This window comes from Bemisia tabaci, chromosome 5, assembly GCF_918797505.1.
Source record: "Bemisia tabaci chromosome 5, PGI_BMITA_v3".
Lineage (NCBI taxonomy): Eukaryota > Metazoa > Arthropoda > Insecta > Hemiptera > Aleyrodidae > Bemisia > Bemisia tabaci.
Window position 1 is genome coordinate 27447282 of NC_092797.1, and position 17142 is coordinate 27464423.

General features: G+C 35.0%; 2 protein-coding genes across 6 annotated transcripts; one reads left to right on the plus strand and one right to left on the minus strand.

Annotated features, from left to right (window-relative positions):
• The first annotated feature begins 1152 nt into the window (after positions 1 to 1152).
• Tsp26A (Tetraspanin 26A) lies at positions 1153 to 16678 on the plus strand. 4 transcript variants are annotated; one of them, XM_019052200.2, is made up of 10 exons: positions 1153 to 1684; positions 7499 to 7619; positions 8007 to 8080; positions 8485 to 8559; positions 9160 to 9258; positions 9812 to 9940; positions 10729 to 10779; positions 11519 to 11683; positions 12046 to 12162; positions 12820 to 16678. In XM_019052200.2, the coding sequence occupies exons 1-10, from the start codon at positions 1595 to 1597 to the stop codon at positions 12886 to 12888; spliced, it is 990 nt and encodes a 329-aa protein (XP_018907745.2). In that variant the 5' UTR covers positions 1153 to 1594; the 3' UTR covers positions 12889 to 16678. The 4 variants fall into 4 exon arrangements, with proteins under 4 accessions (XP_018907745.2, XP_018907743.1, XP_072156594.1 ...); XM_019052198.2 differs by lacking the exon at positions 12046 to 12162 and having other exon boundaries at positions 1156 to 1684; positions 11519 to 11665; XM_019052199.2 differs by lacking the exon at positions 11519 to 11683 and having other exon boundaries at positions 1181 to 1684.
• LOC109037494 (ATPase inhibitor mai-2, mitochondrial) lies at positions 1379 to 4824 on the minus strand. Of its 2 annotated transcripts, none has more exons than XM_019052201.2 (3): positions 4712 to 4824; positions 2781 to 2928; positions 1379 to 1903 (listed from the first exon to the last, which is right to left on the minus strand). In XM_019052201.2, the coding sequence occupies exons 1-3, from the start codon at positions 4801 to 4803 to the stop codon at positions 1811 to 1813; spliced, it is 333 nt and encodes a 110-aa protein (XP_018907746.2). In that variant the 5' UTR covers positions 4804 to 4824; the 3' UTR covers positions 1379 to 1810. The 2 variants fall into 2 exon arrangements, with proteins under 2 accessions (XP_018907746.2, XP_072156595.1); XM_072300494.1 differs by having other exon boundaries at positions 4700 to 4818.
• Positions 16679 to 17142: the final 464 nt, after the last annotated feature.

Consider the following 17142-nt stretch of genomic DNA (forward strand, 5'->3'; position numbering starts at 1 on the left):
GAAACTATATTCTTAATTTATCGGGCTTCAATCAAGGAGCTCACCTCTTAATGTAAGCGGATTTCCTTTTCATTCAAGCAAAAGTCCGATTGAATCAAGAATATCTTTTCTCGTCAAATTTTTTGAGAGCTTTGGACTATACGGGATCCGAGAGACATTTTTTCCGGTCAGGTAAACTTGGAATTTAGTAGGTGAGGAGGGGGAGGGAGACCGAGGGATGTTGACCGTAAACAATTTGGAAACTCTGTCTACTTTAAGAACTTAAAACGAGCTACCAATTTTTTAATAAGTCTTTGGTTATTAGCTCATTTTTCGTGCTATCAGAAGTTTTATCGTTCTGATAAAAAAACTAGATGTATTTAATATTGTGTGTTTTAATGTAAATTCAAATCTGGTTAAAAGTAGAATGCGCAAGTAGAAATTGGATGTATAAAAGCACATCTTGTGTTCACATATTAGGTAGATTTGTTGTGTACAATGCCAAATGTTATAGGTAACACATTTTTTTGCTTCAAAAAGGTTTAAAAAGGTTCCCGTTACCGCATATTTTGAAAATAAAATACTTCCACAGAACATTCAGCAGTGTATTTTTAGCATTGATCTGCCGGAACGCCTGTCACGTTTTTACTCATTTACTTACTCCACTTATTTTTTATGTTATGCTCTTTTTCAAGACTAAACATACTAATGTTGCGTCTGTCGCAGAAAAAGTTCTCTCAATTTTTCTCATATTCTTATTTTTGATTGTACTCAAAATCATTACCTAATATAAAATATTTTAGTTCTTATTTTCATTGACCATTGCCATGAAATGAGCTCGACACTATGGACGAATTTCTTTTATCCTCTCATGTCCATAATAAGTCTATACCAGGATAAAAGAATACAATAATAGGTTGGCTAAATTTTAATCAATATAGGGGAGAAAATCATCAATAGTATCCTCAAATTCATGCGATCTACTCCGGTGGATTTGAATTTGCCTTTAAGCGTATCTTTCAAATATCGAGTATGCTTAAAGAAAGAAATGATCATATGTAATAAAAATAAATGAATAATAATTTAAAGAATGAACGAAAGAGAATGAGCGCAGAAAATGGATGCATTCGTGCCCATTCCCCTCCTCCCTATATTAGCCGCTCACGGGTGGAGCCCGCCAAAAATTTGAATTTTCGAGAGGACGCAAGCGCCCTCTAGCAGATTTGTTTTTGTTGTCTGACATCTGGGGCATCTGTTTACATTTACATTATTGAAATGTTCTGGTTCAACGTTCTCGTACTATTATAATTAATTTTATTTTTGTGTAACTCTTTTTAACACCTATCTTTCCTCTAACATATTTACATGATAAGTGAGATTTAACAAAATGTTCTCAGTGTGCTTCACTCACAACAGGTGTTTATTTTAATTCTAACTGAATGATGAATAGCTCATTGTCATACTTCAGTCAGCCTGAGATTTACATTTACTTTTTCGACTCCGACTGCCATGATTTCCATTATATTGGCTCATTGTAAGTTCGATCACTACACGGTGAATTTTTAGAGTGAGTATTAGAGTGATTTCGTGATCTGCTCCGGAAGAAGCTCGAAAGATGCCCACCAAAGTTTACACGAGGAAGGATACCAGCGAAGTCAGCTGTTGCTTGAAGTACATCATCTTTAGTTTCAACGTTCTGTTTTGGGTATGTTATCCCCCTCTAATTTCTCCTGAACTGCTTATTGCTTGACTCGCGTTTGTATGCCCATGAAGTGGAACCTGATATCGTTAGTCCTGAAACGTCACTAGGTTAGGCGCTGTCCTGGATTAATCACTCTCTGTCCTTGTCAGCATTTTCCTGGCATGATGTTTTTCCTCTAAACTTGTTCCACTGCTCTTTCAGTTTCTTCAATTGCTCTCTTTGCTGAAAAAAGTATATTATAGGATGATCAGGATGCAAATAGTAAAGCACATCCTTCAAAGGTCGTGTCATAGTGCTAAACAGTAGTAAGAACTTGAAAGAGTCACTTCCCAAGATTTATTCCTGGAACTATTCAGAGGCAGCATTTGAGTATTAGATTTGATACCCTCTCGGAGAATCAGTCATATAAACAACACTAAGATATTTATAGATTAGTTACTAACGGGTTATTTGTTGAATGTGCTGAAATCCATTACTATTTGATAATAACCAGGTATGAATAAGATACTTTGTAGACCTTATGATTTTGACACAAAACCTAACTTGATCTGTCATGAATATTCTTTATTTTTTTTTTTTTGTAAAAAATGAAATTGCAGCTATTTGGGTACATTCCTGAAGCCCATCAAAAGAAACTTAATTTAAGTCTATTTAGTGACTCTCTAAGTACGCTGTGTTAGACTACTACAGTTTACATCCGCAATTTTTACTCCTTTACCCTCCGCAGCTCACTGAGTCTACAACTCTCCCTCCTAGCTTCAAAGTAGTAAAGTACAAAGTGGGACTTTTTAGGTCTAGGGGCTTGGGAGGCGGTCAAACCATAGGAAATTCTCACGATTTAATTGTAAAAAATGAGTCTATACAGTAGTGACAGTAGTATACAGTATACAGTAGTATAGTAGTATACAGTAGTAAAATAGTTGCAAGCTATCTCATATTTTTTTAAAACTTATTTTGTCTTTTGGTAATAATCTTGACACTTTAATCCTCACATTTTTTTCCATCTGGCACAGGATATAGAAATATGTTAGGTCTTTGAATGACTAGCTCTAAGTAGGCTACAAGCTCTTAACCAACCAAGCCATCTGTTGTGACTTACCTTTTTATAAAAGTAGCTTTCCTCAAGAGCATATTCTCTTTTTCCAAAGGCTCCTCCTGCATCTCTGATAGACCCACCGCCTCCACCTCCTTTTCCTGCCCCATCGCCTGGCTTACCACAATAGTGTCTCGCAATGTGGACAACATTCCTGCAAAATTAACGAACTTTGTTCAAAACACATTCCTCGACATGCTTATTAATAATTTACAAGACTATTCAAAGCTTCGACCTAAATGGAAAGCTTGTTTAAGGGCTGTTCATAAATTACGTCACAAATTTTGGACCCCCTCCTCTCACGTCATCCCTCCCCCCCCCCCCCTCCCGAAAAATCTCCTCGTTCCTTTTGCATAAAAATTCCGCATTTTGTTTCGATTTTTGGCCAATGCCATTGAACTTTTTTCTTAAAAATAAAAAATCGGCATTCTGTGCCAATTTTCTTCGAAACCTAAAAATTTTGTCCTCTAGCAAAAACATAGCATTTTTTCCATTTCATGAGACTTGATTTTCAATTTTTCGTGAGTATAATTTTCATGAGATTTTATGCCATAAAACATCTATTGGGGGAAAAAAGATGAAAAAAATCTAAAAAATTGATACGTGAGGGAAACAACAATGTGTCGAATCCCTGCAAAGTCAGGGAATTTTGAAATCCAAGAAAAATGGTCATCCTCATTGTCATAGATACTCGTAGCGCGTATGAGGACATGGTTTTTTCTGTTTCGTTTTTTTCTTCATAATTTACTCCTCCTCCAAGTCAGTATTGTACCCAACGATTGCGAATGCTATGCGAAGTAGCGCAGTATGCTGGATACGATATGTAATGAATCACCACGCAGGCTTTTACATTACAGGTTGTCAACCTTGACTTATCGGAGAAGTGCAAAGCTAATTTCGTGAAAAAAGCTTCCACTGAAGGTGTGTCGTTTTAAGTCGTCAATCGTTTCTCGTCAGAAGAACGAAATTGAACCCGGATACGAATCTGGGCAGACGCCGGCTATTATACTGTGCTAGTAAGAACGCCGTATGAGGCATTGGGTGTTGCCAAAATTTCTTCGACAAATCACGAATTTTCGGGAAAATTTACAAATTTCCCTCTTACGATTTTTTAGAGAATTTTGCTCGTAATTTGGTCGAAAGTGTCTGAAAATTTCATTAAATGATATCCATAACTTCCTTCAAAAATGAATATTTTTGGGGAGGCAATTTGACAACATTCGAATGCTTTTACGGTATTTTTCCTTAACATCGCAAATCGTCAGAGTATTTACACCTTCAGGAGTTCTAAAATTTCCGGATCGCGGGATTTCTCATCGACGACCCGATTATTGAAACTGTATCGGCCTGACAACACCGTACTTAGCTCTATCTTAACAATGAAATATATCGCATTTTGATGTTTTATCGGGCTGCTTCAAACTTTCGCTAATCGGCCCGCAGTTACGTTAGAAAAGGCACGGGTTATTGAGAAAGCAGCGATCATATAGTTCTCAAGGGGCCCAGGGAGGGTGGGCTTAGGCAAAGGGATTTTTGGATTCCTCGTCTCCTTCTGTATACCCCAAGTAGCATTCTTCAACAGAAAAACTGCTATATTTTAAAATTAAGTTCGATTTCTTTACGATTTTTGGCGATAAAATCACCAGGATCATCCACATCTGAGTGATTATCCTCTATCTTGTCACAATTTTATCTGTACAAAATCGAAATTTTATCTCAATTTATCACGATTTTTTGTTCGATATTATTTCGATAAATCGCCGTCGATAAAATCGTGATTTTATTGCAAATTTATGTGATAAAAATGCAATTTATCGTCAATTATCATCCGTTAATATTGCAATAAATAAACGTCATCGATAAAATCGCGATACATTCTCGGATCAAATCGCAACTTACCGCGATCACTGCAACTTGGGACTTACGTTATCACTAACCTTGATTTCCAGGTTGATATCGCACTGCATTTCTGCATTTTCGTAGTTTTTGTTGACAGTCGGAATATTTGCTGGAAGATCTTATTTTCCATCGTTTACTTTTAACAACCTAAATTATCACCATGGAGTTCTTAGTTATTATTGCTGCCGCAAATCATGTGCTCAGCTGTTCGAATGAGTGAGCATGGAAGGTGTCAAAGCTGAAGCATTTACATCTTTTCTCACTCTCCTTCTCAGCTTAAGTTGGAAACAATGTTCTCCAGAGAATGATCTGAGGGGCTTGGAGGACACGGCGCATAAGTGCAGTTTTTGAAAAATTAAGATATTAACGATTTGAATTAAAGCTAGTCTTAATGCATATTTTGTGAAAAATTTGCTCCCAAATGCGAATTTTTAAGCATCTAAAAGTCAGTTTGAACTTTCTTTCCGCCATAAGGATCCATGTAATTTCGAAACTTCAAACACATATTTCTCGGAACAGCAAAAACTGCACCTGTGCGGCTGTCCTCCAAGCCCCTCATTTTCAAGCGCGACTCAAAACTCGTATATGTATTTCCCGATCGCCGAAACTGCAGATCTTACTGCGGGAAATAAGAGATTTTCGGGATTTTTTTCTTCCACTGAAAAATTGACATTTTATTGAAGAATTTTAAGATCATATTTGAATTTTGCAGCCAAAAATACGAAGGAATTTTTCACGAACGCCTGAGACTTTTCCGAACTTTCTTAGGTAGTAAAATTCCTCCCGTCTATCGACCCCATCCGCCTCACAGTGGATCGAGTCAATCAGGGAGGTCGGACATGAAATTTTCGACTAAAACTGCAAATTTTGATGTTTAATTCGCCAAATTTTAAAGTTTAAGGGGTGCTTCAAGTCGAAAATTTCACGAGGAAATCAATGAAACCACTTTTAAAATCTCAAAACTTTGTCTGAATGGAGTTAAAAGCGTTTAAAGTCTTCAAATTTTGTCCGACCTATCCTATTGGTTCGATCCATTGTGCGCCTGTTCACGGTAACGTTGCATGCTACGTAATCCTATTTACCACCGTATGAAACTCATCCGATCGGTTATTCTGTGCTTAAAAAGTAGGTTGATAATTTCCTTGGACAGCAGGCTTGGACGCCTGGAATGTTATTCTTGCCGTTAAAGACGAATATTAATGTACTTTTTATCCAGCATTTAGGTACCAGTTTTTCGGAAACTTCAATTTCAGTAGCTGAGACCAAAAATGGCCTTAATTTTTCTCACGTTGCACCATTTTCTCGGAAAATCTAATATCTTCTCAAAAGAAAGAAAGAAATAAATAGTTACACAATTTTTTAAGGAAAATTTCGATGTTTTTATTTATTTTTTTTTTTTTAACGATCTGAGTTGATGGATAAGCACAGATATCAATTTTAGAATCGATTCCATAGACCCATTCAGAATTAGCTTCTTCAAATTTGGAGGCAAAAGTTTTTTCGTCTGGTGTTATCATCAGGGCCAGATTTACCTATTTGCCGCCCATGGGCCGCCTGTATTTTGCCGCCCCCTTCTCATTCGTTTTGAAACATCAATAAAAACCATCAAGTGAACGTGCCAGAGAAGGAGTGGTGCATGAGACGCGTCTAATTGTGTTGGACACATTGTTGCGAAAGCCCTGTCAACACTTCTAACAAAAGTTCACGTAACTTTGCGCGAAAGTGAAGTTCCGTAAACCCACCTTTGTGTGGACAAGGCCTTACATGTATAAGAAATGAACGATGAAATAATGAAAGAACCAACATAAATGTGGTTTAATGATTTTAACTTCCGCCGCGCCGCGCAAACCGCACTGTGTTTGACGCAATGCTTGAAGTATTCCGACAGTCTTGTAGGCGCTATGATTTTCACGCCGACCGCTGCTGAACGCACTGTGTTTGACGCAATGTGTGAAGTATTCATGCAGTCTTGTAGGCGCTATCCGTTTCACGCTGACCGCACTATGTTTGATGCAATGCGAGAAGTATTCGTGCAGTCTTGTAGGCGCTAATATGTGTTTCATGCCGATCGATTGCCGCGCCGAGGCTTCTCCTTTTCATCTCAAGTCCTCGTCATCGCCGTTCCAGGCCAAATTGCGTGTTTGGTTTCTCTCTCAACTCGACTAATTAAAGGTGCTATCACATGTATCACTGAAAGATAACAAAATTAGAAATTACTAGACTCTCAGGAAATGAGAGATTTTGTCGCCTTTTTTCGTTCATAATTTTTTTTTCTAAATCCGATTTTTTTTATACCTATACATTTCAAAAAATTGCAAAATTTGCCGCCCCCTAGATTTTACGCCATGGGCCGCGGCCCATTTGGCCACCCCCTTAATCCGGCCCTGGTTATCATCAATATTTATGATAGAAGTTTCACAGTTTTCATCATCAGATATCCTAAAATCATCATGAATTATCCTCATAATGAGCTATGTTGTAGCTATCTCTTCAATCTTTCAGTACATTCCACACGCTTTGAAATAACCAATAAAACCCCAATCTTGCCTCCTAAATGAGTATTTTTTGAAGTTTTGAAGCCCAGGACTGAATACATCAGGTCACCTCTTTGCTCTTGAGGGCATTCTCATTTCAGGAAACTCACTCAAATTTTAGAAGTTGTTCTGCTACTTATTTGAAACGCTGAATTCGGAACCAAAATTTTTCGTCTAGAGGAAATGAAAGAAGGCAGCTCACCTTTCTATGCCCTCATCCTCCCCTTTCGTCTACTCTAATTTCCATTTCCACGTCTACTGATTTTTTCCTTTTTTTCAATCTTGTTTCAGATTTTCGGGTTGGGCATTTTAGTCGTCGGAATATGGGCCTGGCTAGAGAAAGATACTTTCAACAATCTAAGTCAGTTAACTCATATTGCTCTGGATCCTGCCTTCATTTTAATACTTGGTGGTGAGTTTTTTGGGTTGAATTTTAGCGTAGCCGATAAAGTTCATGTAGTGTCTAAGCCTTCATTTAGTATTATTTTCCTAAAGTCCCAGCACTATTGCAGTTATTTGCTTAAAGTACCCATTAAATCTCAAATATGGTAGTACTCTTTATCTTATCATACGACCCCTTCCATTTTATTTCTCCTTTCTTCTATTAACTGAAAGGAAGGAAAGGGTTTTTTTATTCTCAGTTTTAGAAAATTAAAATATCATTTTCTAGTAGATCAACACTGGATTTGCTGATAATTCCTGGTGTGTAAATTTTTGGGTTGTGGTTTTCCTCTGTCCACTTTTTTTATTAATTTTATTTTACCATTTCAAGTATCTCTTTTTCTTTTTTTCTATGCAGGAACTCTTACATTTGTAATAGGTTTTACTGGATGTGTTGGAGCTCTCAGAGAAAATACTTGCCTGTTGGCAACGGTGAGTTAATGATTTTTATTCCTTTCCTTAATGTCCTCAACTTTCATCGGAGGCATATTTTAATGTGTTGTGTGATTTTCTGTATTTCAAAGCATGCGGCTTTGTTACATCACTGATCCAGCAAAAAACTGAACTATAATCTGTCTTATTGTGTGTCCCGAAGATGCATTTTGTTGCATTGTAAGATGTCATGACAAAATACAGTTAAGAATTTCCATCGTGTATAGGCCTGTTTATTTGAAAGCATGCGCCCTTGTCCTTTTCTTTTCTAATTTTTTAGCTTCTATTGTCAGATTCAAGAAAAATAAATCAATATTTCTAATTTTCAACCCCCAGAATTATATGATTTTTCAATTTATTTACATACTTACATATTCTTAACTTATTCTTTGTTTCTTTTCCAGTATGCAATTTTTCTTGCCCTAATACTTCTTTTTGAAATGACAGCTGGTACTCTTGGTTTTATTTTCAAAGACTGGGTAAGTCACTAGTATTCTAATTTGATGCTTGGTTTCTGTTTGCTTTTATGTTTTAATGAATCAGTATATCTTGGTCTGCTGCTTTTAAAGAATATGATATATCTAGGTAATCACTTCAAATATTAATTTAAAATTCATAGGAAGGTTACGCAACAAGATTTAAGAGCAACTTTGAGCAAGATGATAGTTGCACAATTTCTTTATTGAGAAGTTGCAGGGAGGCATGCATGAACATCCAAGAACATTGGATCAACAGCAACAAGTAGACGTGAAGAGATAAAACTAAATTTAACATCACAGAATCCATTAAAGCGCTTTTCTCAAATCGATATTCCAATGCGTTTGTTTTTTTTGGTTCACTGGGGAGGGTGGTGTTAAAATTTTTATTAAAAAATCTGAAAATATGTTTACCTTCATCTGGATGCCAGGCTTAAGTGGGGCACCGGTACCCATTTGAAAAAAAAGAAAAAACCATTGAGCAATTGTAACTTGAATTCCACACTTTCCTTTCAAACTTTTACAACATTGGTCCAAAACAAACGCTCTCACAAGCAAGAAAGAGAAAAAGTTAATACGTTCTTTTAAAATGTAATTTTCTAGATAAAAAACCAAGCAACTGGAGGGTTCCAAACTTTCATTGTGCATTACAGAGAAGATCCAGACCAGCAAAATTTAATCGACTGGATTCAAGAAGACTGGGTAAGTGAGCTCCTTTCCACTTAATACACCATTCCAATCTATTATTGATATTCCATTTTTGCGTGATATTTTGTACCTATCAGAGTGCAGCGCATGGTTTGATTACTTTGATGGAAGAAGAAAAAGAGGAAAAATTTCCTTTGATAATTTAGGTTTTTCTTTTTTTTATCTCCCCCCCATTGTTCACATTGTTTGACCCGTGCAGGAAATCTTTCCTCTCAAATTGAAAGAAGTGGTTTGAAATCCGTTTACCTCAGAATAATAGCAGGCCGAGAGTTAATAAATAGCCTTACTGCCATGAAAAACGAAGTTACTGATAGTAATAGATATGATAATACCGAATTACAGTGTTGGTATCACACCACGAACTGGCCAAATGGAAGTTCAAAATTCACACATCAGTATGATTAAAAATTCTATTATCTAAGTTTTCATGAAAAGCAGGAGAAGAAAAATGCGCCCAGCTCAGGGTTTTTTCTACTCTCCACTTAATATCTTTACCCCCTTAAGAACCATTAACTTAATGCTGTTATTGGTCTATGTTATGTTACAGTTACAATGTTGTGGCATTGAAGGACCCAAAGACTGGGACAAGAACAACTATTTTAATTGTTCTTCTCATGATGTTGGAAGCAGAGAAGCATGCGGTGTGCCATTTTCTTGTTGTCGAAGGAAACCTAATGTACGTTCTTTCCTTTCTTTTTTTCTGGCGCAATTATTTTTCTTTTTCAGTCATGACTCTTATACCTATCTCGCCGTAATTGGATGAGTCTAATGAAATAGAAGTGTCCACTGGATGAAATCTGCAATTTTTTTGAATTTGTTAATTTGGCCTTGTCTCAAAGAAGGAAGCAAAAGCTTTGAATGAATGGGTATTCCTCATTTTGGATGTTTGAACAGCTATTGAAGGAGATCACATCTGTTTTTAGCAGTGAAAGGGGTACAATTTTTCTCTTGACTCATACTACCCAAACTCTATTACTGTCACTTTTATTTTCTCCTTTAAAGTATGCATATCGTCGATTCGAAATACATGCAATCAAAATGTAGACACTGGTTCCCCCAAATCATCATAAAACATTAAGATATGATGAAATTACAGTTTTTATCCCTCTTTCTATCGTTTTATGTTTTTATGACAATTTTACTTCCTCTACCTGCATTTCTGCAAGGACGCGAGGAATTAAAAACCAGTCATGTGTAAATTCACAGGTCTGAAAACTTTATTAATATCATTTGCTACACAAAATTGATTCCCTGCCGTCAATATGTAAAAGATCTTTTTAAAAAGTAAGACACCTTTATGTATGTATGATTTCCAATAATGATTCTTTTGACTTAAATGATTTTGAGATTCGTAGAAAAATTGCTGTTTTTAAAAATAAAGGTTCCTTACTGTGGGTTTCTGCAATAATATCTTTTATTCCTTTGATGCACTTTTACTAACCTTTCTGTTTTTGTGCTCATCAGGAACTGATAAAAAATAAGCAGTGTGGCTATGATGTGCGGAAACCTGGCTATGTAAGTATTTCTAAATAGTTCAAAAATTACCTCTTTCCATTTCCAACTCGGTTTCAACAAAGCTATTCAACTCAAATTATAAAATTGAGCTGCAGGAATTTCACATAGTTATGAAACATAAAAAAAACAACAACAAGGATGAAGAAAAATGTCTTGTCGCAGCAGCAGAATCCCAATGCTTTGTCTGCAGAGAGTGCTCATAAAATGTAATTAAAAAGCAAGGCTAACACATTTTCTACACTCATCTGATCTTTCTGAGTAACTCTGGTTGACCCTAGAATCTCGAGAATATTGCAGCCATTTTTTTTTCTTTATTTTTTTATTTTTAAGGGTTGACTCATTACTATTTAGTGATTTAGTGCGAGTTTCGACTATTCATCAATATTTTCTCAGTTTCAAAGTGCCATTGACTGTGAGTAAGTACAATTAAGTATCCGGATCTGTGAAAAGGGACCTCATCTTCCGGAATAAAATTTTCAAAAAATTTCAACTTTCTTCAAATGCATAAAGGAAGAAAATTTGGTAATTTTTGCGCAAGTTTGACCCTGAAAGCTTGAAATTGAAGAAGACTTGAGTTTTGAAGTTCCAAGACTAAAAAAGTTGTAGAAAAATGTGTTGTTAGCCTTTGAAAAAATCAACAAATACCTTCTGCCGGAAGGCGAAGCACCTTGTCACAGATCCAGTCACATGTTCGATGCTTATGAAAAGTAGAAACTTAAACCGGTTTCTTTTAAATTAGTTTGCTGATGGTTGGACCAATCTAACTCCAGCACAAATGCAAGAACCAAACATTTTTGAAAGAGGTTGCTTACGTGCTGGGGAAGAATGGATGGAAGCTAATATGATAACGGTGACCAGTGTGGTCATGGCATTTGCCATAGTGCAGGTATCAAGTTGGTCATCAGTTTGCTGTTAATGTAATTTTTTTTTTTGAATTTGAATTTGAAAAGTAACCTTACCCAGAGACTTTTTATTTGTTCCATTTGTCTGTAGTGTCTGTTTTAGAATGTATGCTATTCCCTCAATGCACTTTTCAATTTATTTTTTAGATGATATCTCCTTCAAATTAATGCCCTCATGTAAATGTTGTGTAGTGGTCTCAATTTTTATGATTTGGTTATTTTAATCCTATTAGCATCATTTAGTGTATTTCTGCTAGCATTTTGATTACATCAAAAACAATCATATTTTCCAAAAAAACTTCATTGTTTCTGCTTTTTGTTTTTGTTCTTAGAAGCAATTTTAATTTATTTGTATTTTTGTTAGAAACTTGACCCTGCAAAGATAATTTATCAGCGAGGCTGTGTAGATGCGGCAGAAGAATGGGTAGAAATTAATATTTTATACATCGCTTCAATTTGTTTTATATCTGGATTTTTTAAGGTATTACACTCAAAATATCACTGCTTAATTTTTTTAATTGTTCATGACAGCTGCAATTATATTTATGCCTGATTTAGCTATGGTGTGTTTAATGCATGCTTTGTTAAAAATTTCAAATTTGAACGGAATAGTTGGCCAGCTACTTGAATAATTATTTATTTTTATACTGAAGAAAAATTTGTTTGTTGTAATGAAACCATTTTCATAAAAAATGTTAAGTCCTAAGATACACAAGAACATAAGTCTCTTGGAGCTCTCAGGTAATAATTGATCTCCCAGTCGAAAATACAAATGTTTATTTAAATTAAATGTTTAAAATTCCTGATACGCCTGGGTGACCAGTCAAGTTATGTAATTATACATATCACTTTCCAAATTTTGCATTAATTTCTGTTTGAAAGTAGCTGATCCTAATATTCTGCCACTAAAATATTTACCATCAAGAGTGCATAATAACATCTTCCAACAACGATGGAAATTGGCGAACTCACCAAAATTTAGTATTGAACATCGAAAATATAAACTTCTTATTTAAATGTGCTCAGAGCGTTTCCTAATTTTCTTATGATCTTTCCTCATTTCCCAGTCACAAAATTCTTTGTCTTTTTCTGATAACTGAATAGTAATCTTTAATTATTCCTTTCTTTTTCTTTCCAGATTTTAGGAATATGTTTTGCGCAAAATCTGAGAGCAGACATATTTGCTCAGAAAGCCAAATGGCATTGACATTCACAGATGCCCACTATGGTTTAGTGGACCCAACTTTACTATTTATCCGTAGCTCGTATGTATTCATTAATTTATATATTACTATATTATTATGTATCCTCAAATTTAAAGCCGATTTTCTCTTTCACAGTAATTTTTGAACTGCCATGATGAGTATTTAGTTTTTTCAGGCATTAGGTTCTCATTTTGCCCTAATTTTTTTCGAATTAGAGGGCTAGTTCTAGGACAGTCGTGACTGTCCAATATTTTTCTTTGACAGAATATTTTTTCCCGTCTGATCTTGATTCCTGTTAGGTTTTTATCAGTAGAACTCAGATGATCAATAGTATTAAAAATCGGCTGAGTGTGTGATATTTAGAAGTAAAACTTTCATCCAATGTATTATTACATCATAATCTTAAGTGTTGAAAAGTAAATTTATTTTTTCATTCATATTAAATGCAATAATAATGTGATAGTACAAACAATCGTATTTATACATGATGATGCCATGGTCATGCTTGGAAATGTATAAAAGATTTAGGCACCCGCGTATGTGAAATGGTAGTCCTGTTGTGTAACTGGTGTTTATCGGCTTGATACTTAATTTGATATGTAGGTCTCTTGTTAGTATTAGAGGAACAAGATCGATTCAACAAAGAATTGTTTTCTCAGATTTGCCTTGGAACGAAGTACTGAGTATTTTTCTTTTTACAACTTGCCTCCGACCATTTGATTCAACTTTTTCCACTCAACTTCTCCAAGAAGAGAGAAAACTTCAACAAGCTTTCTACTTTTTTTTTTTTAAAGCTTGTGCTATTCTTTCATCCAAGTAACCGAAAATTAGGATTCAGTCGAGCAAGTGCTGCAAAAAATTGCAATCGAGAAAATGAAAAAAAAGTACTTAGCTTCCTTTCTATTTTAAATGTTTGATTTTTGGTTCGTCCATTCCAAACTCTTGATGATCGTAATTCTGCTTAAAAATGTTTCTTTCAAAGAAATGGGACAAAGAAAAAGAAGTGAGTAATTTTTGCTTTTTTCCTGTAAAAAGACCGATTTTTTCACTCATACACAAAAAATGAAACAAAAACTCACTAGATGTTCAATACACTGCTTTTACTTAAGGTCGTGTATTACTTCTATGATCTTATATCCAGTCAAAATAAATATTATACACTCCGATGGCTAAACCTGGAAACCTTGTGCTTTCTTACCAGTGTTTCAAAATAGCAGTTCCACTTAAATTTTTTCGAAAAGGAACAAGCCAAATTGTCTTTATTTAGAGTCCTTTTAAGACTAGCTCTGAAATAGAGATGTGAAATCACAAAAATTTTCAAGGAACTACGTTCATCAATGATACAATAATACAATGAAGTCTCTTATGGCGCAGATAGAGGTATGTTGTTTCTAAGTTTAGTCATCAATATGGAACCTTCTCTCATTTTGTTTATTCATGCCTTCCCACTTAAAACATATATTTCCAAGTGTCAATATTTTAATACTCCTATTTATTTTTAATAGCCCTAATATTTGCTTAATAATTTTTTTTATTATTTTGCATGTTCTATTAGTGCTATAAGTTAAGATGCCAATCTCATCCCGTCTTTTGGTGATGTATTACTAAGCTTATGACTGTTTTGCGGGATCATTGTCGTCTTTATGTATGTAAAGTGTCGGGCCAGAACTCATCTCCATTTGTAGTATCCAGTGTTGTATGGAAATACATGGCTCATCATGAGTTTTTCTGCGAATCTGAGAAAATACTTGGCAATTTGCATTAACTGGCTGTGTGGTCCGGACTTTTCCTACTTTTTTGTTTTGTTCCAGTTTCCTCTTAATATTGACCGAAGTTTGTTTCCCTCAATTTTTGAAGCTAACTTCAGTTGTGACCGGATCTGTGGAAAGGGCCGTATCTTCTGGGAGAACATTTGTCTTAACTTTTTTCAAATACCTAAAGGGAGACAATCTGGAACTTTTGGCGTAAGTTTGACCCTGAAAGCTGAAAAATTGAAGGAGACATGAGCCATGAAGTTTCAAAGCAAAAATTCCCAGGTTCAAGTAAAACGTGGTATCAATTTTCGCCAAAATTAGGGAAAATTTTCTCCCTAAAGACAAGGTTTCTTTTCACAGATCTGATCACGAATGCAATCCATGAAATAAGTTGTAATCCTCGCAAAATTGTCCACTTTTGCCCTGTAATTATAAGCCAATTTCTATGTTTTTCCATGAGATGTGTGTGTCAAAAAAGAGAGTCTAATTAGGCAGGCACATAGTTGAAGCTAAGTTCGGCAAAAAGGGAAGTGTTTATCAAGGTTATGTGCAATGAACCGTAGACTGGCAAAGTGGAAAGAATGATCTTCATAGGTTTGAAGCCAAGTATTCATGAGTAGTATTTGTTGGAGTAATGTTTATGAAAAATTTGAAATCCAAAACATGTTTTACTTCGTATAGTTTCCTCAATTGACCTCTATCGCCCTCGTCCCTTGTAGTCGCCCATGTTTCCTTCAACTGAGGAACAATGAGAGGAACTGTATAAAAATAAGCTTTCAAGATTTATTCAAAGATATAACTTTTATGTGTTCCTTATGCCTCTACTTATTACTGTTTTCATCAGCCTTGTTTTAATTTCTTTAGCTGATAAGAAATCTATTACCGCTGAATTTAAATTCAGAGTGCTTAAAGCCTGAGATCTGCTCAAGCGTAATTTTACTTCAATAAATTGATTTAAAATCAATTATTGAGTAGGTAGGTAACGAAGTCTTACTTTTTATTCTGCACTTTCATTAAGTTTCTACTTTTCTCTCTGTTACTGCCAATTGTTGTTTGTTTTTCTATGGTTTTATTTAAAATCTCTTCGCTGTTTATTTGTGTTCATTTGTTCTTTGAAAAGAAGTTGGATAAATCTAACTGAATTTTAAGCGATTAACTTTGCCATGAGTCATATAAATTTTAGATCTCTACTAGCTAATTGTAGGTATATTCAATGAGAGTGTCAGAGATTTAGGAAAACGGATTGAATTAAGTGAAAAAAAACCCACAAATTGTGTTTGTTTTTTGCGTAATGCCTCCAGGGTGCAGTGCAGAGATCTTTTAAAAGCACTAAAGAAGTGAAGGGAAAAAACCTAATAGACTTAACATTTTCAAATTGATTCAACCACCTTCTTTTTCTACTTATTCTCATTCTGTGCCACCAATTAGATATAAATTTTATTTTCACTCTATTTTGCTATCTACAAAATACATTTTATTTAAGATACTTATTTGCCTCTATCGCAAGAGCCACATAGATTTTCATGTGTACTTCCATCCATTCCTATTTTCAAAGCAATATTACTTGCCTGTTAAAATTTGAGTCAATTGAAGGGAAAAATATTTTCTACCAATTATTATGTTCTCTTGTACCCACAGAGCTCCTTTGAACCTTTCACCTACTAAATTCACGATTGAAATTCTTTTCCCCGTATGTTATCATGTTCTTAATTGTGATCGTATCCTGTCAAGTACTCATGTTTGCTGTGTCTCCGTTTTGTCTCTTTGTTTTTTCTTTATATTATTTTTTTTTGGGAACAGTTTTTTTATCTCCTTCCCTTCATGGTTCTAAAAAGACTTTGAGTGAGATAATTTATTTATTTAAGTTTCAGCTTGCTTTAAAAATCATCAATTTTAAGTTAAAATTTATCCCGTTTCTTCCTATTGTTTTTGCCAGTGTGAAACACACTTAATAAAGTAGGTACTTAACTTTTTGTGAATCTATGGTATTAAACTAATTTGTGATTATTTATGTGAATAAACTATTTTCATTTTAAAATATTTTCTTTTTCTTTTTGAAGACCGAGTACCCAGTCTAAATTTTTATTTTTAAATTCCTGAAAACTGAATGTTTTCCTTCAACGACCAGAGGGTTGACAAGGATACAGGATCTCGTAAATTTGTTTGTTAATTTTTCCAAAAAAATCATGTCTCTACAAAGGAAAGGATGTGTCCCAGCAAGGGAGGTTTTTTGCCAAAAAGATTTGGGGTTCCAGTATGATGGTCTTATGGTTCGGACTTTAAACCATTAAGAAATGCCCATACTTGCTGAGTTGGTTCAGCAGTTGTGTATATGAGGAATAGTAGGCACTCGAAGTTCACTGATCATATAAATAACATGGGTCTGCAAGTAAGGAAAAAACCGTTTCAGTTTGAAACCGTTGTTGGCACACATTTTCATGATGGGTTTGTAGAGTCCTCTCATGTCCATCTACTTCTTTATCTCGAAATGGAAAATATGAC